Raw genomic sequence first — 27,776 nt, 5'->3', positions numbered from 1 at the left:
TTTAAGAAGCAGAGAGTTTGTTTTTGATGGTGATATGGTCAAGCAGTGTGTTTTTGCCCAGTCCTGGAGGATTTGGAGTGCATGGTTTGCCAATGTCTCAAGCTGGGCCCTGGAATTTGCAGTCACCATCAGGATGAGATCATCAGCAAAGGCTTGTGAACGAACCTCCCCGAGGTCAAGGCATAGAAATTCATCCATCACCATGTTCCATAAGGTCGGCCCCAGGACCGAGCCCTGGGGGCAGCCACGGTGTATCCGTCTTGTGAGTTTCTGATAAGGTGCATTTACTGTGATTACCCTATTTGAGAGGTAGCTTTTCGTGATATTGAACAAATTGTCCGGTACATTTGTTTGCCTGAGTCTGCGGAGGATGCTCGGCCACCAAAGGGTGTCGAATGCTCCCGCGAAATCAATTGTAATCATCAGGAAGTATTTTCTGTCTGCTTGGTGGGCCTCAGTGAGCAGTGCCTGTAGAGCATCAACCGTGGAACGCCCTGGTCTGAAACCATATTGGTTTGGAGATATTAGGTTTGCTTTCTCATAGTGTCTTTGGATCCGTACATGGAGGAGACGCTCTAGAAGCTTGCTGCATACGGACAATAGGGCTATGGGCCTGTACGAACTTGGTAGATGTGGTGGTTTTGTCGGATTTTTAAGGATAAGTTTCATATTTGCAACTTTCCAGTCATCAGGGAAGGTGCTAGTGTGTAGGCAGAGATTGAATAGGTGCAGCAATAGCTCCGGGGAAAGCTCCACAACCTTCTTCACAATCTCAGGCTCGAACAAGTCAGGCCCTGGACATTTTTTCCCTTTGATAAGAGCTGCTGCGGCTAGGAGTTCTTCCTGTGTGAACTGCAGTTCAACTTGTCCAGTCCAATAGGTTTCATTTTCTCTGCAGATCTCATGCTGCTCAGTTGTTGTTGGATTAATGTTTGGAGGAAAAACGTTGTTTAAGATGTTTGAGACTGAGTCCCTCCAGGTGGTGGTTAGGTTTCCCTGCGGGGTTTCTGTAGCGGTGTTCACTTCCCCCCAGGGGAGTTTGTTTGTGGTGATTTTGTACACTACCCCCCCAGGGGTCAGAATTTCCCGTGTAAGAGACAAGTTGCTCCCAGGATTGCTGCTTTGATTTCTTTATTCTTTCCGTATACACATTTCTTGCTGTTCGATATACTTGTTTAAGTTCTTCGACCTCCACATCAGGCCAAGATCTTCTCGCCCTTTGGAACGCTTTTCGTTTGGCTTGTACCTCCTTTCTCATCCTTCGAAGCTCCTCATTCCACCAGGGCACCGCTCCTGGAGAAGGTTTTTTCCTTTTAATTGTGGCATTGCAGACTTGTGTTAATAGGGTGGTAATCTCTTTTTGAAGAAGGTTTGGATTTTGAGTTTGCCTATGTTTCTGCTGCTGTTTTCCCACCATTTCCAGCAGGGCACCCCTGAACATGTCCCAGTTTGTTTTTTCTATTGCATATCTATGTTGCATTACTCTGGAAATTGGTTGTCTATTACAGTTTTTTGTGATCCTGAATGTAATGGCTCGGTGGTCCGAGGTCGTCCAATCATCTTGGACCTTCCAGTCGGAGATATAGCTGGCTGTGTTTCTTGTAGCAAGAGAAATGTCAATGGTGGCTTCCCAAAGGGTGCTGCTGAAAGTGGGGAGGTTGTTTGGCTGATTGAGGATTCCGAAAGGGGAGTTACCCAGGTAGTTCTCCAGTCTTTGGCCGTTTGTTGCTCCTCGACGGTCTGGTGTTGTGCTGTACCACGCGGGAGACCTGCAGTTTACATCTGCCCCCAACGATAATTCTCCCTCCAGGAAGAGTATTTAGTACACTTTGAAGGTATCTTATAGCCCTGATAATATCTTCTCCTGGACGGCAGTATAGGGCAACGACGTAAAAGTTTCCAAGCGCTGTAATAATGTGGGCACATACGGCCCAGGCTGTGCAAAGTTGTGTTATCTTTGTGGCTGTGATGTCAGGGTTTCTTACAGCTATTGCTGCCCAGGGGGTTTCCCCTTCCACCTGGATGACTTTGTAGGTCAAGGGATAGCCTCTGACCTGGTTCTTATGGGTGTACGGCTCTTGCAGGATAATTACATCCGTGTTGTCCTCTTCTGCCCGAATCCTGATTTGGCCGACCACAGCCCGGGCCCGCTGCGCGTTAATTTGCATTATTTTTACCTCTTCGAAGTTAAATTTTTTAAGGTGTCTCCCCATAATCGATCCGTTGTTGGTGCTGACCCTTGGCTTTTATATATGTTGGACATATTCTGTCTCTGATGGAATGTGCTAAGTCGATTTTGAAACTTTTACAGTTCACGCAAATAGGATCTTTGGTTTTGTTAGGACAACTGCTAAATTCGTGGCCTTTTTCAGCACAATGGCCGCACGTTGGCGCTGTCTGGATACAAGTGTGTGAGGTGTGGCCGAACCTACAACACTTGAAGCATTTAGGCACATCCACATGTTCGCGAAAGCGGTGGCTGCCCCAGTTTATGTAGACCCTTGCTTGATTGTTAAGGACCTTCCAGGCGATTGGGTTGATTTGAACAATCCAGTTTTTGCCTCCTCCTCCTTTGACTTTTTTTGAGTATTGAGGTGTGATTAAGGCATCTGCCTCTAAGTCTGGGAAGTACTCCTGCAAGTTCCTACAGTATAGTTCCTCAGTGAGTTGCTGCGGGGTCAGGTTGTCACTGAGGTCAAAAATGATGATAGAGGGCCCCAACTTTTTTGGCAGCTCTGCCTTTAGACCCATTGTCATTATTTTTGCATTAGTCATAATTTTGTTAGCTTCTTTTTTAGTTTCCGTTTCGATCACTATGCCTGTATTTCTAGTTTTTCTTATTGCTTTTATTTTCGTAGTTTTGAGATCATCTTTCAACTCTGTCATTATTTTGGTCTTGATTTGTTCACTTGTATGTGATTCTTTGGAGTTAATGGGTCTGATAACGACCAGATTCTGCTGTTTTATCAGGGTTCTCTTTCTTATATGCTGGGGGTTTTGTTGACTGGTCTCTGGTGGATGCCCTTGGATGGAGGCACCCAGTTTAGAGGTTGGAAGGTTCTTAAATACAGCACCGGCATAAGAGGGCACTGTAGTTGATTCAGGTTCTGTGGTTAGGCCCAGTTCCCGCTCGGGTGAAGACTGCGGAAGCTTAGCGCAGATGTCTAAGGCCTTTTCCAGTATTGTAGACCTTGTCTTGATTTCTTCATTGACAGCTTTTAGCTTCTCATTCTCGATTAGAAGAGCTGTTGTGATTGTTTCTAGGCTTGTCCAAAGCTCCTGGACATAGTTTCCAGTGGCTTTGGTGAATCTTATGGAGTCTTGGTTGAGGAGTGCCACCAAGTTCCTGTGCAAGACTGAGATGATCTGATGGAAGGAGGTGGTGTCTCCCTCATTAAAGAGGCCAGCCAGAACAGGTGGTGCAGGAATGGTAAGCATACTGGATGGTGGGATCCCAGATGAGACCACTTGGTCCAGAGCAGACGGTAGTTGTGTAGCCAAGAAATCTGCTGGGGCAGTTTGAAGTGGCAGAGCTGATGGAGTTTGGTGAGCACCTGAGGAGTTTTGCGTCTCAGAAGCAGCAGCTACAGGAGTGTTTGGAGCTGCAGGTAAGGCTGCGGTTGAGGTGGAGTTTGCCATCGATTCGAGGATGGAGACAACTATTGGTGTAGAGATTCTTTGGTCCAAGGTGGAAGCTGAGTAATTATGGTCTATGTAAGGTGATATACAAATATTATTCATCTGTGCAGGAAGTGGAGAGCAAGAGGAGCGCAGAGGACAAGCTCTGGACTTTCCCTTGGACTTCTTTCTCTTGGAAGAGGATTTGCCAGATACTCTAAGAAGCAGTGAATTAGAAGTCTCCGATTCGTCTCTCTCAGACGTGCTAACCTCATCCTGTGAACTTTCAGTATTTTCATTATTTTCAACCATCTTGCTCTGCTGGGATGAAATATTTAAATTCAGGGGGTGAATGGTTCTACTGAATTTTAATCAAAAATCCAGAAATGGCTAGTGAAGAATTTAAACAATTAACTGAAAAGAAGAGTTTCCAACTCTTGTCGGTAGGGGGCGCTGAAAGAGATGGGAGAAAATTTGCATATTGTATTCTTGGGCGACAGAGGATTGCTGACGTCACCCGAGGATCAGTAGTCGGATGTATCAATGCACAATAAAAGAGAGTCCCCTTCAAAAGCTATGTAAATAGTATGTTCCAAAATGAATAACCACATTAATTAACTAAATAGACAATCAGTATTAATTACTACTGACATCATAATTAATAAATAAATGTTCCTAATTAAAAGTTCTAACTTAAGTTCCTGGCTTCAGGAGAACCAATAGCCGATCGCCCTGGAGGTCTCGTGATTTGTTATTTCAAACAAAGTGGCCGAAGAAGAAAGGACGAAATTATTCACGCCAAAACAATATATTCCTCAATTCACAGCAATCAACACAATTTCACTAAAATCAGTATCAGCTGATATGAAATTAACTAGGGTATCCATAACTCTCTAAAAGATAAGTGGTCTAAAACTATGGCAAAGAATGATAGTTAAAAACAACGGCCGGACCTATAGGGCGTAGCCATTATGAACGAGCCGTGAACCGTGAATGAACGATAAGGGTGAAGATTTAAAGTCGTTCATAACTGGAGAACGCCTTAGAAGTTAGGCATAAAATAAACATCAGTCGACTCACCGAACCAAATAGATCCACTTCGACTTGAATTTAATCCAAAATGATAAATTGGCACCACTTTAAAAAACACACTTTGAAGAGCACTAATTAACACAACCCGCATCGAACAAAGCCTATCGAGTTCTGGTACTACACTGACAGTGGTACAGAGTGAAAAGGATGTGAGTGTAATTATGCAGGCAGATATGAAGTTTTTTGAGCAGTGCAGATGGTCTGCAAGAGTAGCTCATGGTGTCTTATCAATGATATACAGGAATTGTTCTAGCAGGGATAAGGAGGTGATTATCCCCTTGTATAAGGCAATGGTCAGGCCACACCTTGAGTACTGTATATAAGTCTGGAGGCCTCATTTTAAGAAGAATGTAGAGATGTTGGAACATGTACAGAGAAGGGCTACAAGATTAGTGAATGGAACAAAGGGTTGCTCTTACAAAGAAAGGCTTAAGATTTGGCAAATTACAATGTCTGGAGGCTAGTCTCCTGCGAGGTGATCTGATTGAGGTGTATAAAACCTTGAATGGTTTGAGCATGCTCAATGCTGATGAGATTCTTCCTCTTGCTCAGAATAAATGCTTGAGAGAGCATAAATTCAAACTGAGGAAAGGCAGTTGAAGGATAGATGTGCAGAAGTTTGCCTTTAACCAGTGGGTGGTTGATTGTTGGAAAAAACTTCCATCTGTGATTGTAGAAGTTGATAGCTTAAACAGATTCAAGGCAGAACTAGACAAACATTTGGAGTGGGTGGCTGGGTGAAATAAGAAGGGTGTGTGTGTGTGTGTGTGTGTGTATGTGTGTGTGTGTGTATTTTTTGGCTGATGCTATATAAGCTTTCTTTCTTGCAATATGTGCCCTTGCTAATGCTAATACCAAGAGAAAAAGAGAAAACCCAGTTTTTTAGATGCAGAGGATGTAATATTTGTGATGTGCTTATGCCAAGAGAGATTAGAAGTAAGGGTAATAACTAATAGAGATATGTAAACTTGTATAGAAATTCCAGTGTCACTGAAGATAAGCATAGGAGTAGAAGAATCCTTTTTTGCGAGATATAAGAAAGCACTTAGTTTTAGAAGAATTGAAATCAACTAAGCTATCTTTTCCCTATTCGAGAACTACTACCTAGAGATCAGTATTTAAGGAACCTGGTAGTATATATTTGGGAAGGTGAAACTGTTTGTGCAGGGTAAGGTTTCTCAAACTGGAAGGCAGAATACAATGTGCTATCATCAGCAAAACTGTGGATAGGCTTTCCCATCAGTGGAAGGTCATTATACAAGAGGGAAAAAAGTGGGAAAAATAACTGAGAAAACAAGTATTAGTAAATAAATTTGAACACAAAGGAGCACCTACCATCACTCACAGTGAACAGTCAGAGATAAAACTGGATACCCAATTACAAAACACAGCTGGCAAACCACAAAATGGAAACGTATTTAGAGGACCTTTATGCCAAACATGATCAAAATTTTGATCGAAACTTTGAAATGTCAAGCAGAACTTCTTGAGTTCCCCCATCAGGACCTGACACGTTCATGGCATCAAGACTGTTCAAAATTCTTCTGACGGAAGACCATAGGGGCACTGAATGGAGTGTACTGAAAATGGTAGAAGGAGATTTACCAAGATGATCAATACACGAGTTAGAAGAAAAGTAGAGTTCTAGCAAGTGTCAGCTTTATCTTTAGCTGAGAAGGCAATGGAACCATCCAGTTTTGACAGAGGTGGGAATAGAGATGGGCAAAAGTTGTGGCAAATAGATTTGGAAAGAGACCAGAATGCTAACTACCATTTGGACAAGAAAGAAGTTTTATGCTCTTCGCCCATTCAAAATCTAGTTTGGACTGATTGATAACTGCTGTACAATTGTTGTCAGCTTACGTGTATGCAGAAAATGAGCCTGAAGATTTCGAAACAAGTTAATTTGCAACATTTGGATGCAACATTCTTATCTTGAACAGCCTTAGCTCATTTATTGGTGAGATCTAACGTGCAAGTGTATTATGATTTTTCGTGGGAAATTCAATTTCAGGGAATGTTAAAGCAGGTCAGTAACAAATAGGTCAATCCAGAAGTTTAAAAAGGCTACTGTAATGAACAATAAGGAGGGAACGTGGTGGAAAGAGAACAGTAAGATCAGTGAAAAACCTTCTAAATCTGTGAAACATCTATTGAAACAACTAGCAATTCATGAGCAGTTTTGGATGCCCTTAAAAGAGCATTTTTGTGATCATGTTATCTTAATTCACTTCCTTGGATGCTTTAGCTATGGATGATCTTGGCCACCATGTGTACAGGAACAGTCCCAAAGCATTTGATGAAGTGAAAGAAGAAACTGGATATGCTTTCATCATAATCATTGCTGAAAAAAATATGGGCAGAGTACTTGGTAATTTTCAATGCTGATGAGGGTTCGCATACAACGAACATGTTTTTAATTTGAGATGATTGTCCCAAGTTTCCTGTGTTAATTAATGCCTGGATATAATTCCTGTACATTAAGTATATTGAAAAATATATGCAATTTAAAGTGAAGCATCTTTTTTGATTCACCCTGTATGTAATTGATTAACTATATTAATTAAAGACTTTCATGCTTTAATTAATTTAGTTATTTTAACTATGTTTTAAAGGAAATTAAAAAACACCATTACACCATGTGATAGAGTTTTAAAAGTTCGCATCAATTTACATTTAATACTTGGGTGATGTTTCAAGGCTCAACTGAACCACATCATTAGGCCTGAATTCTGGAAGTTATTTAGTTATTAGGTATTTCAATTATTTGACAATAAAGGATTTCAAAGAAAAAGTAAATCACTAACTTTATTTGACTGCAATATTCTAATTGTATACACTACCTTTTCTGCTAAATTCTTTTCACTCTGAACTTCATGTCTGAAAATTAAGAATTATAAATCAAGCATTATGAAAAAAAAAAAAAATAAAATAAATAAATAAATAAAGAAAATGCTATAAGTAAGAAAAATGCATTTTGCAAGTAATTCCAAAGACGTTAACTCCATATTTTTTTATGTGAACACACTACATGTATGGGTGATATCCCACCCAGACTTTTGTAATTATTTAACATTCCATATAGAATTTTGTAAACTTATTTGACACCCCATTATAATCATTTTATATCACATCCCAAATTTTATAAGGGGATTGAATCACAGTGGTCCACTTGATGTTGATGGTTTAACTGTTGATGATTCTGCTCAGGTTTCATTTCTGACAGTGCATGGGTATTTTGCATCTAAACTGACATATGAGGAATTCTTTAGGGCTGAAGAAGCCAGAAGTTTATCAAATGCCAACTGAGAGGTAAATGATTTTGTGATAACTAAGAGAAAGTGGAAGAGAGATTTTTGAAGTTAAACAATTCATTCGACTATTGGAATATGTGGCGAGCAGATGTACCTTGTGGAGCTCTTCATAGCGATAGCAAAGAAGCATAGATAAGAGGTGATAGTGCAGTAGAGTAGGATTTCACAGGTTATTTAATAAACTGTAAAGTTTATTTTGATAAGTTTTTTTTTTTCCTGTAATAGTTTGATTTCTTTAATATCAATTCGGCCCTGGAAAGATTCTGCAAGGCTCAAGGGGAAGAATTTTTTTCAGCCTGGACTGTACTTGTTAACAGGAGAGATTACTTCTACAGGGATGGGATACACTTAAATGGACTAATGTTATTAGTGGAGTCCCTCAGGGCTCAGTGTTGGGTCCATTATTGTTTTCTGTATTTATAAATGATATTGATGAGGGTATATCAAGCTTAATGTCCAAGTTTGCAGACGATACAAAGGTTGGCAGGGTTGTCAAGGACACTACTGACACTATGCTGCTGCAACAGGATCTGGAAAGGTTGAGCAGATGGGCTGAGAGGTGGCAAATGAAGTTTAACATTGACAAATGTAAAGTACTACACATGGGAAACAGCAACCCCAGAGCAACGTATCAACTCTGTGGTACTACACTGACAGTGGTAGAGAATGAAAGGGACTTGGGGGTGGTTGTGCAGGCAGATATGAAGTTCTCTGAGCAGTGCACACGGGCTGCAAGAGTAGCTCATGGAGTATTGTCAATGATATACAGGAATTTTTCCAGCAGGGATAAGGAGGTGATTATTCCATTGTATAAGGCAATTGTCAGACCACACCCAGGGTACTGTATACAGGGCTGGAGGCCTCATTTCAAGAAAGATGTAGAGCTGCTGGAACGAGTACAGAGAAGGGCAACAAGATTAGTGAATGGAACAAAGGGGGTGCTCTTACGAAGAAAGGCTACGTTTTGCAAATTACAGTGTCTGGAGACTAGGCACCAGCGAGATGATCTGATAGAGGTGTATAAAGCCTTGAATGGTTTAAGCATGCTCAATGCTGATGGGATTCTTCCTCTAGCTCAGAAAAATCACCTGAGAGGGCATAAATTCAAATTAAGGAAAGACAGATGTAGGATAGACGTGCAGAAATTTGCCTTTAGCCAGCGGGTGGTTGGTTGGTGGAACAGACTTCCATCTCTTGTGGTGGAGGTTGATAGCCTAAATAAGTTTAAGGCTCAGCTGGACAGGTATTTTGAATGAACAGAGGGGTGAAGTGGAAGTGGGTTTTTTTTTTTTTTTTTTTGGCTGATGCTGCATAAGCTTGCTTTCTTGCATAAAATGCCTCTACTAATGCTAATGCTAAATAGAAAGGGTGCAAGAATATTTGCTGATGCTATCGAGGCAGTGTTACGTGGGTTGGAAAACTGCTAGCTTGGGGGGAGACAATGACCAATAGATTGACAGTAGCCATTGGCAGAGATGAAAGAGATTCTTGCACTGCTTCTATTAGAATGAGCAGAAGCCTGAAAAACAAGATGCATGATATTTCAGAGACTGCTGGGAGCCATTGCGGTACAAGTAAACACATGGGTTGTGTTAGGGTAGCTAAGAATAGAAACAGGTGCAGGTATACTTGCGTGTACACCAATGCTAGGAGTTTAGTAAATAAATTTGATGAATTTGAGGCATTGCTCAAAACATCAAAGGCAGATATTGTTGGGATATCAGAGACGTGGTGTCACACAGATATAAGGGATGCAGAACTGGAATTTGTGGAGTACAACATCTACAGAAAGGATACACAGGATAGGAAGGGGGGAGGGGTTATGCTATTAGTTAAGAAACACATAAAAACCAAGGAAGTGAAGCCAGTCGACATCGCTGGACAGTGCAGTGTTGAGCCAGTTTGGTGTGACATAAGCATTGGGAGATCAAAATTGAGAGTAGGAGTGTGCTATAGGCCTAATGACTCTGATGAGTATAATAAGAAACTGTACAGGGAAATAGAGTGGGCCAGTAAATCAGAGAGTCTTATAATGGGAGATTTTAATTTCCCAGATATTGACTGGAATTTGGGGGCTGGTCACTCACACACTAGCAGGGCTTTTGTGGATTTATTGGATGATTGTTTTCTACATCAGCATGTTCGGGAGGCAACTAGAGGGAGTAATACTCTTGATTTGATTATCAGCAGTGATTCTTCATGCATTAAGAATCTGCAGATAAATGAACCACTAGGTGGCAGTGATCACAGTGTGCTGAAGTGGGATTTACTCAAAGAGGTAACTACCATTAGGGGTAAAGGGAAGGGTTATTGCTTCCGTAAAGGCGACTACGATGGACTGAGACAGTATTTAAATTCTATACGGTGGGACCAACTGATGATGTTACCAACAGCAAATTCAAAATGGGAAGCATTCAAAGAACTTATCTTGGAAGCTATTAGGCTTTACATACCAACTAAGAAATATTGTTCAAGGCTTAGGCCAAAATGGATGTCAGATGAACTAATGAGGCATATGGCAGAGAAGAAAAATGCATGGGATACTTACAAATTAACACATGACACAGAAGCGTATGATACATACAAGTTGATATGCAACCAAGTTACAAAGGAGGTTAGGCAGGCGAAGGCAGATTACGTGAAATCCTTGGCAAGGGATGCAAAGAAAAACAGCAAAGAGTTCTTTACTTATGTAAACTCTAGAAGGAAGGGGATGAATCAGATTGGTCCACTTGATATTGATGGGTCAACTGTTGATGATCCTGCTCAGGTAGCTAACAAACTAAATGAATATTTTGCATCGACATTCACACATGAGGAGTTATTCAGCGAGGGGAATGCCAGAGGTGTATTCAACTCTAGCAGTAAGCTACAGAATCTTGAAATAACTGGGAGTAAAGTGGAGGAGAAATTGTTGAAGATAAACACAAGAAAGGCACCCAGGGTGGATGGGATCTATCCAGTTATATTAAAGGAGGCAGCAAAGGAAGTAAGCAAACCCTTAGCCATAATTATGAGAGCTTCCTTGGACTCAGGGGAGGTACCCATAGACTGGAAATGTGCAAATGTGACCAATTCACAAAGGAGGATCAAAGGCTGACACAAGTAATTATAGACCTGTGAGCTTAACTTCTGTTCCAGGAAAATTAATGGAGGCACTAGTTAAAGAAGCACTGCAGGATCATTTAGACAAGACTTCAGTTATAGCTCAGACACAGCATGGTTTTGTTAAGGGGAAGTCTTGCCTGACCAATTTGATTGGATACTATGATGCAGTCACAAAAGAACTGGATGCAGGGAATAGCTTTGATATTATATACTTGGATCTTAGAAAGGCTTTTGATACTGTTGCACATGGAAGACTGCTACACAAATTGGAGCAGTGTGACATTGGAGGCAACTTGCTGCTATGGATAAAGGGATGGTTGAGGGGGAGAAGACCGAGTGTGGTAATCAATGGACACTGCTCATCGTGGACTAATGTTATTAGTGGAGTCCCTCAGGGCTCAGTGTTGGGTCCATTATTGTTTTTTGTATTTATAAATGATATTGATGATGGTATATCAAGCTTAATGTCCAAGTTTGCAGACGATACAAAGGTTGGCAGGGTTGTCAAGGACACTACTGACACTATGCTGCTGCAACAGGATCTGGAAAGGTTGAGCAGATGGGCTGAGAGGTGGCAAATGAAGTTTAACATTGACAAATGTAAAGTACTACACATGGGAAACAGCAACCCCAGAGCAACGTATCAACTCTGTGGTACTACACTGACAGTGGTAGAGATGAAAGGGACTTGGGGGTGGTTGTGCAGGCAGATATGAAGTTCTCTGAGCAGTGCAGACGGGCTGCAAGAGTAGCTCATGGAGTATTGTCAATGATATACAGGAATTTTTCCAGCAGGGATAAGGAGGTGATTATTCCCTTGTATAAGGCAATGGTCAGGCCACACCTAGAGTACTGTATACAGGTCTGGAGGCCTCATTTCAAGAAGGATGTAGAGCTGTTGGAACGAGTACAGAGAAGGGCAACAAGATTAGTGAATGGAACAAAGGGGTGCTCTTACGAAGAAAGGCTTAAGTTTTGCAAATTACAGTGTCTGGAGACTAGGCACCAGCGAGGTGATCTGATAGAGGTGTATAAGGCCTTGAATGGTTTAAGCATGCTCAATGCTGATGGGATTCTTCCTCTAGCTCAGAATAATCACCTGAGAGGGCATAAATTCAAATTGAGGAAAGACAGATGTAGGATAGATGTGCAGAAATTTGCCTTTAGCCAGCGGGTGGTTGGTTGGTGGAACAGACTTCCATCCCTTGTGGTGGAGGTTGATAGCCTAAATAAGTTTAAGGCTCAGCTGGACAGGTATTTTGAACGAACAGAGGGGTGAAGTGGAAGTGGTTTTTTTTTTTTTTTTTGGCTGATGCTGCATAAGCTTGCTTTCTTGCATCAAATGCATCTACTAATGCTAATGCTAATATTAAAAATATAATTTTTTGAAAGTTTCTTTTAATGATATTTAGAAAATTTTACAATGGTTGTTACAAGATCCACCTTGAACACTTCGTCAGAGGGTACCATGACTCATACGAAAATAGTCAATGGCAATTTCCAGGTGAGTCATGATTTTATCCTTTGCAGAACCTGCAAAGGATAAATTTGGCATGTATTCCAAGTCAACCTAGTGGATAATCATAGCTCGCCTGGAAGTTTCCATTCTTTGTCACTGTTGTAAGGAGTGCACCGATCTTAAGTTAAAATTTGGTGTATTGCCAGAACAATACGAGTCACTGAAAAAAACAGGTGCTTGCCCTTGAGAATAATATAAATGGGAACTCGTCAGGGACCTAAGACTCTAGTAACCTATCAAGTGATGCACTCCCGATTCAGGCCCCAGAACAGAATAACCAAGTCCAAACTACTCTGGTTCAAAAGCTTAGTTCTATTTGGAGGTGCCTCCATAGCCAGGTGGGCAAAAGCGGCAGTGCGTAACACATGCTTCTTGATTAGACCAGGGTTCGAGCCTGTGACCACCAAATACGGAGGATGCGGAAAGGTCAGGGAATGACCACCGCATATCCCCGAATGACCACAGCAATATGGCCCTAGTTGCTAATGCTCATAAAAACCAAATAACAACAACAACAACAGTTCTATTTGGAGACTCCATTGTCAGGGAAACAGGAAATATTTTTTTGTAATAGGGATAGGTGGACTAAACCTAGGGTGTCTGCTGGGAGCAACTATTAATGATGTCACCAACAGACTGTCAGATTTTAATATGGGTAAAGAGAATATATTATTATTCACATGGGGACTAATGACATTAAGCATACACGATCTGACGATTTGTTAGACAAATATAGGACCATGCTGAAGAAATGAAACGAGTTAGGTCACAATGTCTATGTGTCTGCAATTCTGCCCAGGCATGACAGGAGGGATTATATGCTGAAAGCCTTGTGGATTAACTCAAGAAGGGCACTGCAAAGCTTTTGGGAGGAAATTTCTATCAGCTTGGCCCACACTTGTAGGTAGAAGGAATCTGTTTTGTAGAGATGGGATACATTTAAACAGAGGAGTTTTTGCTAGCATTATTGAGGATACCTTAAAAGTTCAGGGAAACTGCTAGTTTGGGGGGGGGGGGGACAAGGGTAATATAGATATGTGTTTATGTATTAACATGTCAGGGAAAGTACAATGGAAAAGAATATTCTAGACCCCTCACCACCCACACACCAGATGATGTAATAGGGCTCCTTTATTAACTGGGTGGATATTTCACAGCAAGCGAATACAACTGAATTATGGGATAGCTTTAAAACATTAATCACAGAAGCCTTGAATGCTTATCTCTCTAAACAATAAAAAAAGTTTTTTAATCCCGTACAAACTTTCTATCCCGTACAAAAATATCGCTACAAATAACAATGGAAATGTGAAAAGATCAAAGAAGGTGATGACATTAGCGAATAAAATTGAGTTGTTAGATAAAATTTCTAATGGTGAAAGTGTCTCCTCAGTGGCAAAACATTATAAAATCAATCAAGAAATCAGAAGAAAAAATCCACCATAGTGTCCGTGAAAATGCGCTAATTGCTTCAAAAATTTTCTCTGTAACTCGTAATGTTAAATTGGAAAAAATGGAAAAGCTTTAAATCTGTGGATAGAAGACCAAACTCAAAATAAAATTCCATTAAGTTCACTCATCATTCGTGAAATGGCAAAACTCCTTTATCACACTTTAGTGAAACTGGTGATAGCACTGGCGGGATAAGTTTTTTAGCTAGCAAAGGCACTATTTTGAAAGATTTGTTTGAAATTTCTAATAAATATTACATTTAATATTAAATTGTTTCTTATTTTCATTTCGATGCCATATGCTTGCATTTCACTATGTACTGTCTATGTACATAGTCATATTATGAAGGTACATAACATACATAAATAGACAAAATTTTAGACTAGTTTTTCTTATATATTTCATACTTTGGAACGAACCCCTTTATTACTATGGAAGCCATAACTCAGTATTTGCATTTTCGGTATTGGTGGCATTTCTCAGGAACAAATTGGCATTTCTACAGTAAACCCCCGCGAATAGCGGGGGTTTACTGTAGTTTAGTATTTTGTAAATATTTTAAATATTTGTATAGTTTATAAATATTTTAGTCCTGCTCTTTCGGATGCAACAATATTCCTCATGCATTATGGGAACCAAATGCAAAAGGCCTTTGCCTAAGTGACCTATGTAAAACGCAGGTAAATAATCATATAGTGATATTTATTCGATCTTGAGAATGATGTGTGGTGGGGATGGGGTAGCCAATGGGAGAAGAGGGATGTTGGTCACGTGGTACAAGTGGGAGGGGCAATTACATCACTACAAATGCACAGGTAAATAATCGATATCTAATCAGGTCATTTCCTGATTAGATATCGATCAGTATGTTTCGGCAGGTGTGTCTTTTACGTAGAAAAGATTTGACTTACTCCATCATACATCCGTGGGGGGGCTGCGAGCAAAGCAAGCATAGGGTGGACCCCCCCCCTAGTATAACATTAAAAAAATACTCCACAAGGAAGATTCCAAGTTGGATAAATAAGGAAGTTGCCAGACTACTTAAGCAGAAAAAGACAGCATGGAAAAGTTACATATCAATAAAAAGTATTGAAGCCTATAGCAGCTACAAATTGATCTGTAATAGTGCCACAGAAAAAGTTAGGCTGACAAAGGCAGAATATGCAAAATCACTGGCAAAGAGAGCAAAGAGTGGGGATAAGGAATTCTTCACATATATAAATGCAAAGAAGAGAAGGATAAACTAGATTGGACACATGTAATGGATGTGGGATAGTATTAGATACCCCAGCTGAAGTTGCAGATGAACTAAATGGTTACTTTGCATCGATATTTACAGAAGAAAACCCTTTGGGTCAATGAGAAATTATGGGAGTGAAGTTGAAAAAAATGTAATCCGTGATTTTGAAATTTCACATGTTTATTTAATAGTAAATAATAATAATTGTAAATAGTAATAGTTTATTTAATGAAAAAACCTTTGAGCCTACAGGCCAGTAAAGCTCCTGGGGTTGATGGCATATATCCTATAATCTTAAGGGAGGCAACAAGTGAGTGCATGCAATGCTAATTTATCCAAACTATCCAACTGTACACCAAACAAGAGTTTGTTCCCACAACTGACCACCCACTGGCTAAAGGCCAGCCCTACACATCTGACCTGCAACCATCCTTTCTCAATAACATAATAGAAGAGACCTCGGGCATCAGGTATACTCATATTGATAAGAATACCATTACCACTGACCTGAATGCTAAACAATTTATTTAAAATTTTAAAAAATAAATATGCATTAAAATAACTATAAAAGACACAAAACTATTATGAGTATAAAAGATATTAAAAGCAAATAAAATCAATAGAAGAAAAATGCATAGTATAGCAATTAAAAGTGATAAGAATATAATATACATAAAAAAGCAATAAAATAAACATACAAGGGGCTTTCGAGGAATAGGGACCTCTTTTTCAACTTAGACTGAAGCAACAACAGTCTTTCTTATACCCCAGACTCTGCACTGGATATACAACACTATGCGCATCAACGAAAGAAAAGAAAGAGGGGAAGGAAAAGGAAGAAGCAGGATAATGTAATTTAAAATTCATCAGACATTGATTGCAGTACATGATTACTACCCGCTCGATTATTTATCCTGCTATCTCTCATCACTAAGTAAAATAATGGCATCCATAATAGGATGTATGCAGGCCCCAGAATTATGATTAATAATGGGATCCAAAACAGCTATTGGAGGATCTCTAACCATGAGAGGTGGCATGCATTATGAGCCACATCCAATATTTCAGCATTGATCTAGGGTGTTAAGATTACATGGCTCCTCAACCCAATAATGCTCTGCAACAGCAGAACTGCTAAAATCAGCCCAGTGAATAGGGAGGAAACATGATTACATAGCCAGCACTCAGTTTCGCCAATGTAACTTGCCACACAATCCGGGCAAGCAATACAGTATACCACCATTTTATCCAAGGCGTAATCAATTGAAATCTTCTATCCAGGAAGTTGTACACAGCCAATATGGTATGGGCTTTAGAGACACCCAGATAATAAGTGGTGTATGCAGTGGCAACATGTGAATCATAGCTTCTAGGATGGAAACCAATTTTGCCACAATGAATTTGTATTCTATCCATATATCATATAACACCATGGGGCATACAGAACAGTACAGGAATCATTGGCAGATAGTGATTATGCAATTGTTAGTTAGAAGATGAAAAAAGATGTTGCTGTAGTTAAAAGTATAGGCATGGGTTTTAATTTCAGAAGTGGGAATTATGTTAGTTTAAGCACTATGTGGCATCTATTAATTGGGCAGAGGTACAGTGAATACATTCAAATCATGGAATACCTTTACAGCAACAATCACAGAAGTCATGAATGAATGTATATCTTTCTATACATTAAAATAATTTTCCTCCAATTGATATTTATTCAGCCAATGGGAGAAGAGGGATGTGGGTTACATGGTAATACATAACAAATACTAAAATACGTAAAAAAAGTTTGTTTTACTGTGGTAAAATAAGCTACTGTTTAAGCTTCGTCATGCTAGATAAACCTCGTGCCCAGGCTTTGTTTATCTAGCATGACCACGTGGTACCATTCTTCATTTCCATATGTAAGGTACAAAAAGTTGAGCAGATGGGCTGAGAAGTGGCAAATGAAGTTTAACATTGACAAATGTAAATTAATTCTAATTCATTACAATTAGCATTAGCAAAGGCACACGATTCAAGAAAGCAAGCTTATAGAGCATCAGCCAAAAAACAACGAAAAAAAAAATCATCCTTATTTCAGTCATCCACTCACTCCAAATGTTTGTCAAGTTCTGCCTTGAATTTATTTAAGCTATCAACTTCTACGACAGATGGAAGTTTTTCCAGCAATGAACCACCCACTGGCTAAAGGCAAACTTCCTGAGAGGGCATAAATTCAATTTGAATTTATACCCACTCAAGCGATTATTCCGATCAACAGGTAGAATCCCATACGCACTGAGCATGCTCAAACCATTCAAGGCTTTATACACCTCAATCAGATCACCTCGCAGGTGCCTAGTCTCCAGACACTGTAATTTGAAAAACTTAAGCCTTTCTTTGTAAGAATACCCCTTTGTTCCATTCACTAATCTTGTTGGACTTCTCTGTACTTGTTCCAACAGTTCTACATCTTTCTTAAAATGAGGCCTCCAGACCTGCATACAGTACTCAAGGTGTGGCCTGACCATTTCCTTATACAAGGAGATAATCACCTCCTTATCCCTGCTAGAAAAATTCGTGTACATCATTGACAACACCCCATTAGCTACTTTTGCAGACCGTCTGCACTGCTCAGAAAACTTCATACTGTCTGCACAATTACCCCCAGGTCCATTTCATTCTCTACCACTGTCAGTGTGATAACACAGAGTTGAGATGGTGCTCTGGGATTACTGCTTCCCATATGTAGTACTTTACATTTGTCAATGTTAAACTTCATTTGCCACCTCTCAGCCCATCTCCTCAACATTTCTAGATCCTGTTGCAGCAGTGTACTGTCATTAGTGTCATTAACAACTTGCCAACCTTCGTATTATCTGCAAACTTGGACATTAAGCCTGATATATCATCATCAATATCATTTATAAATACAGAAAACAACAATGGACCCAATACTGAACCCTGAGAGACTCCATTAATAACATTAGTCCACGAAGAGCAGTGTCCATTGATTACCACTCTCTGTCTTCTCCCACTCCACCATCCCTTTATCCATAGCAGCAATTTGCCTCCAATGCCACATTGCTCCAATTTGTGCAAGAAAGCCTTCCATGTGCAACAGTTTCAAAGGCTTTTCTAAGATCCAAATATATGATATCAAAGTTATTCTTTGCATCCAGTTCCTTTGTGACTACATCACAGTATCCTATCAAATTAGTCAGACAAAACTTTCCCCTTAACAAACCCATGCTGTGTCCGAGGTATAACTGAAGTCTTGTCTAGAAGATACTGCAATGATTTTTTAATCAGTGCCTCCATTAATTTCCCTGGAACAGAAGTTAAACTAACAGGTCTGTAATTACCTGTGTCTCCCTTTGATCCTCCTTTGTAATTGTTATTTGGTTTTCTTTTTTTTTAGGAGCATTAGTAACTAAGGCCATATTCCTCCAGGGATATGCGGTGGTCATTCCCTGAACTTTTGCATCCTCCTTATTTAGTGGTCATGGGCTCGAACCCCGGTCTAATCAAGAAGCGTGTGCTATGCACTGCTGCTGCTTCTGCCCACCCAGCTACGGAGGCGTATCCTCCTTTGTGGATTGGGGTTACATTTGCACATCTCCAGTTCATGGGTACCTCCCCTGAGTCCAGGGAAGCTATCATAATTATGACTAAGGGTTTGCTTACTTCCTCTGCTGCCTCCTTTAACATAACTGGATAGATTCCATCCACCCCCAGGTGCCTTTCTTGTGTTTATCTTCAACAATTACTCCTCCACTTTACTCTCAGTTATTACAAGATTATCTAGCTTACTGCCACAGTTGAATACACTTCTGGCATTCCCCTCCCTGAATAATTCCTCATGCGTGAATGCCGATGCAAAATATTCATTTAGTTTGTTAGCTACCTGAGTAGAATCATCAACAGTTGATCCGTCGATATCAAGTGGACCAATCTGATTCATCCCTTCCTTCTAGAGTTTACATAAGTAAAGAACTCTTTGCTGTTTTTCTTTGCATCTTTTGCCAAAGATTTTTTTTTTTTTGTGCCTTCGCCTGCCCAACCTCCTTTGTAACTTGGTTATAGACCAGTTTATATCTATCATAGGCTTCTGTGTCACATGTAAATTTATATGTATCCCATGCATTTTTCCTCTCTGACACATGGCTAATTAGTTCATCTGACATCCATTTAGGCCTAAATCTTGAACAATATTTCTTTGATGGTATGAAAAGCCTAGTAGCTTCCAAGATTAATTCTTTGAATGCTTCCCATTTTGAATTTGCTGTTGGTAACATCATCAGTTGGTTCCACCGAATACAATTTAAATACTGTCTCAGACCACCACAGTCACCTTTACAAAAGGAAAAACCCATCCCTTTACCCTTGAGTTACCTCTGAGTAAATCCTACTTCAGCACACTGTGATCACTGCTACCTAATGGTTCCTTTTTCTGCAGATTCTTGATGCATGAATAATCACTACAGATCAAGAGCATTACTCTCTCTAGTTGCCTGCCGAACGTGCTGCTGTAGATAACAATCATCCAATAAATCCACAAAAACCTTGCTAGTGTGTGAGTGACCAACCCACAAATTCCCGTCTATATCCGGGAAATTAAAATCCCCCATTATAAGACACTCTAATTTATTGGCCCACTTTATTTCTCTGCACAATTGCTCATTATAGTCATCAGATTCATTAGGCCTATAACACACACCGACTCTCATTTTTCCTTTTGCAGTGCTTATGTCACACAAAACAGACTCAAACAGACATTTTCCACCCACATCAATTGGATGCACTTCCTTAGATTTTATGTCTTTCTTAATTAACAGCACAACTTGTCCTCCCTTCCTGTTCTGTCTATCCTTTCTGTACACATTGTACTCCCCAAATTCCAGTTCTGCACTGCTTATGTCTGTGTGATACCTTGTCTCTGATATCCCAACAATATCTGCCTTTGATGTCTTGACTAGCACTTCAAGGTCATGGAATTTATTAACTATACTCCTAGCATTGGTGTAAGTGCAAGTATACATGCACCTGTTTTTACTCTTAGTTACTCTAACACAGCCCATGTATTTACTTGTTCCACTATGATTCCCAGCAGTCCTGGAAATTCCGATTGCCTTGCTTTCCAGGCTGCTGCTCAATTGCATTTCAATAGAAGTAGTGCAAGAATCACTTTTACCACTGCCAGCAGTTACTGTTAATCTATTAATCCGTGTATTCACCCAAGCTAGCAGTTTTCCGACCAACCTAACTCTGCCTTGATAGGATCAGTAAATATTTTTGCACAATTTCTATTTAAGTGTATCCCATCATTGTAGAAGTAGTCTCTTCTGTTAACAAGCACAGACCAGGCTGAGAAAAATTCTAGCCCTTGAGCCTTGTACTATCTCTCCAGGGCCGTATTGATCGAGAAATAGGAAGCAGTAACCCCAGAGTAACGTATCAACTCTGTGGTACTACACTTACAGTGATAGAGAATGAAAAGGACCTGGGGTAATTTTGCAGGCAGAAATGAAGTTTTCTGAGCAGTGCAGATGGTTTGCAAGAGTAGCTAATGGTGTCTTGTCAATGATATACAGGAATTTTTCTAGCAGGGATAAGGATGTTATTATCCCCTTGTATAAGGCAATGGTCAGGCCACACCTTGAGTACTGTATACAGGTCTGGCAGCTTCATTAGCATTAGTAGAGGCATTTGATGCAAGAAAGCAAGCTTATGCAGCATCAGCCAAAAAAAAAAAAAAAAACCACTTCCACTTCACCCCTCTGTTTGTTCAAAATACCTGTCCAGCTGAGCCTTAAACTTATTTAGGCTATCAACTTCCACGACAAGGGATGGAAGTCTGTTCCACCAACCAACCACACGTGGCTAAAGGCAAATTTCCTCACGTCTATCCTATATCTGTCTTTCCTCAATTTAACTTTATGCCCTCTCAGGTGATTATTCTGAGCAAGAGGAAGAATCCCATCAGCATTGAGCATGCTCAAACCATTCAAGGCTTTATACACCTCTATCAGATCACCTCGCCAGTGCCTAGTCTCCAGACACTGTAATTTGCAAAACTTCAGCCTTTCTTCGTAAGAGCACCCCTTTGTTCCATTCACTAATCTTGTTGCCTTTCTCTGTACTCATTCCAGCAGCTTTATATCCTTCTTGAAATGAGGCCTCCAGATCTGTATACAATACTCAAAGTGTGCCTGACCATTGCTTTATACAAGGGAATAATCACCTCCTTATCCCTGCTAGAAAAATTACTGTATATCATTGACAAGACACCATGAGCTACTCTTGCCGCCCATCTGCACTGCTCAGAGAACTACATATCTGCCTGCACAATTACCCCCAGGTCCTTTTAATTCTCTACCACTGTTAGTGTAGTACCATAGAGTTGATACGTTGCTCTGGGGTTGCTGTTTCCCATATGTAGTACTTTGCATTTGTCAATGTTAAACTTCATTTGCCACCTCTCAGCCCATCTGCTCAACCTTTCCAGATCCTGTTGCAGCAGCATAGCATCAGTAGTGTCCTTAACAACCCTGCCAACCTTTGTATCGTCTGCAAACTTGGACATTAAGCTTGATATACCATCATCAATATTATTTATGTAGATGAGCCTGACAGTTTGTGGAAATTCAAAGGTCAACTGGATTTTAGCTGAAGCAGCAAAAAACTGTGGCTTTCTTGCACTCTCCCATTTCAACAAATGCTGCTATTAGTATTTGCATTAGCAATATAGTGTGCAAGAAAGCCACAATTTTTTGTGCCACAGAAAGCGACAGTCTAAAGGGAGTTTAATTTCAAAAAATGACTTAAAATATGTTTTTATTACAGAATATGGATTTTTCCAGTTGTATCCAAGAAAAGGTTGAAAATAAAGGTGATATAAAAAAAGAAATGAATAATATTGGTTTTTTTTTGGTTTTTTTTTTTCCAATTTTAAAAATTTTTGTATGCACAGAGGAAATTCAAATTTTCACTCTACTAACTCAGGGTTTTGCACCATTACACTTTTAATACTGCATATGAATATCTGGCTTTCTCCATTGCGCATGATGCAGCTAATTGACTTAAATTTAATTTGAGTGTAAAATCACTGCAACTGATATGGGATGACTTTGATGCAATATATAAAAAGCACTAAGATGTATTTTAAATAAAATTAAAATAAAAACTTACTCAGTCATGTGATTTGATGCATTCTCTATAAAATATTCAAACAATTCTGAAAAAAAAAGAGAGAGAGAGAAATGCTTCTGGAATAGATTATAAAAACTTTGGTCTCAACAAATGTTTTTAGTTAAAAAAACTTTAGATGAAAATAAAGAAGGTAAATTAAAAGATTAAAGCTGCTAACAGAATTTTGTGTACCGTTCGTTTTTAAAACAATTATAGAACTGATGCTATTTCAATCCTACACAATCGATTTACAATTGCTTACCAATATAAAGTTTCTATAGTAAAACTTTTATATGTTAACATTTTACAAAGCAAAACAGATTTAGAATTAGTACTGGTAAAACAATGAAAGGAATGAAATTTATGTAGCTTAAGCAAAAAAAAAATCTTATGTCCCCTTCACTCATCATCATTTCGCAGTTGAAATTTACATCCTCATGTGCATCTCATCTGTAAAACAGAAAAAAAAAAAAGGTTTCCTAACATGTATGCTGTACTCAAAATGTGTCTTAACCACTGCTTTTTACAATGGAATAATCACCCATTACACGAAACTTTCCAATATATTACTACAACCCCATGGCCGGTTCTGGCAATCTGTCTGCACCACTCAAAAAATTTAAATCAGCTTTTTTTCATTATCAACCACCTTGAGTGTGGTGTAATCCTGTGATGGCTAACAAACAACACACATGAATATAGCACAGCAATATTTACCATCTGGTGGCCACTAAGGCAAATAATAAGTAATAGTGCTTGCACCTTCACGATAGTGGGACTGTTAGTAATACTCGGTACAACCTCCATGCACAAGTATATGGTGGGTGACCACCCAGGTGTGAACCAACGTAAGCAGGGGTCGAGGTGTGGCGCCCACACTACATGGAGGAATGCCGCCCCTCTATGTTACCAGGCAGCACTAGATGGTAGATGACTCTCATCAACCGGTGAAATACCACCACTTTGCTTATTGGAGGCTTGAAGTGGTGGAACCCATGTTTAGTCTCTAGAGCTAAGTTCCGGCCAACCCTTCCCTCTCTCTTCCATCATGCAGTATGATTAATTACTTTTGAGGTTATGATGAATGTCATGGCGAGATCCAATATTCCTTACATTTCGAGGGTACAGCTTTAAAGCAGTGTTCGCAGGCCGGCCGCTAGTTAGTACACCGGACCAAACCTATTGGTAACTCTCTAGGAGGCTTCCGGATCAGCTAGTGTATAATCTTGCTACCTCTACTCTGCCAGATAGTGACTGGAGGGAGTCCGAGTAGTGTATATGCGGGGAGCATTGTCGAGGCCACATTATGTCAAGGATCTGGGTATATTCTTACCACATGTACGCCATATCCAAAAATTTCATTACTTCATAGAGCATGTCACACCCACTTTTTCTTACTATTGAATACACCATGAATTGTCAAACTAATAGAGCAAGCTTATCTGCAAAAAAGATCTAAACCTCCCAAGCACTTCCTAATTCATTTCACAAATATACGTGGTCTCAATTCTAATCTCAACGATGTCCATTTCCACTTGCAGTCTGCCAAACCCCATGTACTTTTTCTGACAGAATCTCAGTTATCGGTTGATTCAACTACTGCTCATCTCATATTGTCCAAATTATTCGCTGTATGATTCCTTTCGCCTCAAAGGTGGTACTTGTGCATATGTCCGTTCTGATATTCCCTGTCAGAGACTTGGCAATTTGGAATCTCCTCTCTTTGATCTTCTCTGGCTTAAAATCTCTCTACCTCATTGTTTCAAATTCATCTGTTGTCTCTACCGTTCTCCCAACTCCACTAATCACTTGGAGCTCTTTGACTTCCTCTCTTTGCAACTTGACTTCCTTCAGTCCAACTTTCCAAATGGTGAGGTAATTTTCCTTGGTGATTTTAATGTTCACAACTCCAGCTGGCTTCCGTTTTCTAGTCAAACCGACCCAGCAGGTCGAGATGCTGAGGCTTTTGCAATTACTAATGACCTAGCACAGATTATTCATTTACCTACAAGAATACCGGACAATCCTAATCATACAGCCAATACGCTTGATCTTTTTCTCACAAACAACCCTTCTAAGTACACGGTTGAAGTGAGAGATCCTTTAGGCACTTCAGATCACAACTTGGTGATTGTCTCTTCTCCAATGGAACCTTTATCTCATGGCTATTCCCAACCTCGTGTTGTTTGGCATTACAAGAATGCAAAATGGGATGACCTGCGAGACTTCTTTTCCTTAGTCGGATTACAGTTTCAAAACTTCTGATGTCAACGTTTGCTCAGATCATGTCAGTGAAATTATTCAAGCACTTCATAATTCATTTCACAAATATACATGGTCTCAATTCTAATCTTAACGATGTCCATTTTCACTTGCAGTCTGCCAAACCCCATGTACTTTTTCTGACAGAATCTCAGTTATCCGTTGATTCAACTACTGCTCATCTCAGATGCCCAAATTATTCGCTGTGTGATTCCTTACACCTCAAAGGTGGTACTTGTGCATATGTCCGTTCTGATATTCCCTGTCAGAGACTTGGAAATTTGGAATCTATTCTCTTTGATGTTCTCTGGCTTAAAATCTCTCTACCTCATTGTGTAAAATTCATCTTTTGTCTCCACCGTTCTCCAAACTCCACTAATCACTTGGAGCTCTTTGACTTCCTCTCTTTGCAACTTGACTTCCTTCAGTCCAACTTTCCTAATGGTGAGGTAATTTTCCTTGGTGATTTTAATGTTCACAACTCCAGCTGGCTTCCGTTTTCTAGTCACACCGACCCAGCAGGTCGAGATGCTGAGGCTTTTGCAATTACTAATGACCTAGCACAGATTATTCATTTACCTACAAGAATACCAGACAATCCTAATCATACAGCCAATACGCTTGATCTTTTTCTCACAAACAACCCTTCTAAGTACACGGTTGAAGTGAGAGATCCTTTAGGCACTTCAGATCACAACTTGATGATTGTCTCTTCTCCAATGGAACCTTTATCTCATGGCTATTCCCAACCTCGTGTTGTTTGGCATTACACGAATGCAAAATGGGATGACCTGCGAGACTTCTTTTCTTCTTTTAATTAGTCGGATTACAGTTTCAAAACTTCTGATGTCAACGTTTGCTCAGATCATGTCAGTGAAATTATTCTTGCAGGAATGGAATCCTCTATCCCACACTCCACTTTAAAATCTCGTCCTTTATCTAAACCTTGGTTTTCCAATAAATGTGCTAAGGCTGTCCAAGAGAAGAATGTTGCATATCGTAAGTGGCTGGTTTCTAATTCTTCAGTTTCATTTTCTGCCTACACCAAAGCTCGCAACAATTGTAAAGCAGTTATTAATCAGTCCAAACTAGAGTTTGAACAGGCTAAGAGTAGAAAACTTGCTGCTTGCCCTAATGGTAGACGAGCATTCTGGTCTCTTGCCAAAGCTATTGGCCGCAACTTTTGCCCATCTCTGCTCCCACCTCTGTCCAAACCAGACGGTTCTGTTGTCACTTCAGCCAAGGATAAAGCTGACCTGCTAGCATCCTATTTTTCTTCCAGCTCATGTATTAATGATCTTGGTAAAACAGCTCCCACCATTCCTAACATGGTCCATTCAATGCCTCCTGTGGTCTTCCGTCAAAAGGATATCAGAAGGATTTTGATGAATCTTGTTGCTAAGAAAGCTCTAGGTCCTGATGGTATTTCTCCACTTGTTCTCAAAACCTGTGCTCCTGAACGTACCCCAATTCTTTGCCGCCTTTTTTCACTTTCTTATTCCAAAGCTGTTTTTCCTTCTGCTTGGAAATTTGCTCATATCTAGCCAGTTCCTAAAAAGGGTGACAAATCCCTCCCATCCAATTATCGTCCCATTGCAATTACTTCTACTCTTTCTAAAGTAATGGAGAAATCAATTAACCGCCAACTCAAACTACCAAGAAACCTTCCGTCTGATCAACGATCGCCAGTATGGATTCCGTCAGTGTCGATCCACTGGTGATATTTTGGCTTATGTTACCCATTTATGGACTAATTCAATGGAAAGGTTCGGTGAAACACAAGTAGTTGCTCTTGACATCTCAAAGGCTTTTGATCGTGTTTGGCATAAAGCTCTTCTAAACAAGCTTCCATCTTATGGTTTGCCAACTATTTTTAGTAATTGGTTATCCAGTTTTCTCTCTGATCGCTCACTGAGGGTGATGGTCGATGGCTCTCTGTCTTCTAACTTCTCCACTAATGCCGGTGTCCCCCAAGGTTCAGTTCTTTCCCCCACTCTTTTCCTCTTGTATATTAATGACCTTCTTCCATTGACTGGAAATCCTATCCATAGTTTTGCCGGTGATAGCACATTGCATTCAACTTTCCCTTTTGAGAAATCTTGTTCTGCTCAATCAGCTTCAACTTCTCGAAAATCTGCTGCCAATTCCTTAAATGCCGATCTTCAGGTAATTCTGCAGTGGGGCAAAGACAACTTAGTTGATTTCAACCCTTCTAAAACTCAGTCTTGTCTTATATCTCGCAAAAAGGATTCTTCTGCTCCTATGCTTAACTTTAGTGACACTCCGATTTCTAGGCAAAATGATATATCTCTTTTGGGGATTACCCTGACTTCTAATCTCTCTCTCTCTTGGCACAAGCACATTACAAATATTGCTTTCTCTGCATCTAAAAAACTTGGTTTTCTCTTTCGCTCTCGGCGTTACTTTTCTTCCAAACAGCTGTTCACTCTGTATAAATCGCAAATCCGCCCTGCCATGGAATATTGTTCCCACATCTGGGGTGGTGCCTCAAAACCTCTCTCAGGCTTCTTGATTCCATTCAGAAGAGGGCAGTTAGGTTAATTAATGATTCATCTCTAACAGAGTCTCTCCACTCGCTTTCTCATAGACGCACTGTTTCTGCTGCATGCCTCTTCTACAGATACTTCCACGGGCACTGTTCTTCTGAATTGGCTTCTATAATTCCCGCTCTCTCTTTCAAAACAGTCCGAACACGTGCCGCCACCAGCCTACATCCATTTTTCTGTCCAACTTCAAACCCACAGAACCAACTTTTCATCTTCCTCATTTATTCATTCAACTGCCCTTTTCTGGAACAACTTTCCTTCATACGTATTTTCTGAAAATTACAATCTACAGAAGTTCAAGTCCAATGTCAATAAATATCTTCTTTCGTCTTCTCAACCTCCAACCCAAGCACGGTACTAAGTACTATAGGTTCTAATACCTCTCGTGTTTGGGGTTTACAGAAAAAAAAAAAAAAGTAGAACATTGGCCC

At 40.0% G+C, this 27,776-nt stretch overlaps 1 protein-coding gene across 3 annotated transcripts in view; it reads right to left on the bottom strand.

Moving 5' to 3' along the window:
* LOC150085169 (tectonic-like complex member MKS1) overlaps window positions 1–27,776 on the bottom strand; it is a 502,024-nt gene that overhangs the window by 173,215 nt on the left and 301,033 nt on the right. For all 3 annotated transcript variants that reach the window (XR_016546919.1, XM_090373059.1, XM_090373060.1), the window contains 2 exons: window positions 22,517–22,562; window positions 7,554–7,590 (listed from right to left, as the gene is read on the bottom strand). Coding sequence is in view for 2 of the 3 variants with exons in the window: in XM_090373059.1 (XP_090229185.1) it covers window positions 7,554–7,590; window positions 22,517–22,562 (83 nt within the window). In the remaining variant the exon portion in view is untranslated. The remainder of the gene's footprint in view (window positions 1–7,553; window positions 7,591–22,516; window positions 22,563–27,776) is intronic.

The sequence above is a fragment of the Mastigoproctus giganteus genome, chromosome 5 (assembly GCF_048544385.1).
Source record: "Mastigoproctus giganteus isolate SK-2022 chromosome 5, ASM4854438v1, whole genome shotgun sequence".
NCBI lineage: Eukaryota > Metazoa > Arthropoda > Arachnida > Uropygi > Thelyphonidae > Mastigoproctus > Mastigoproctus giganteus.
The sequence above is the reverse complement of the archived record's forward strand: the minus strand, read 5'-3'. Positions and strand labels throughout refer to the sequence as shown.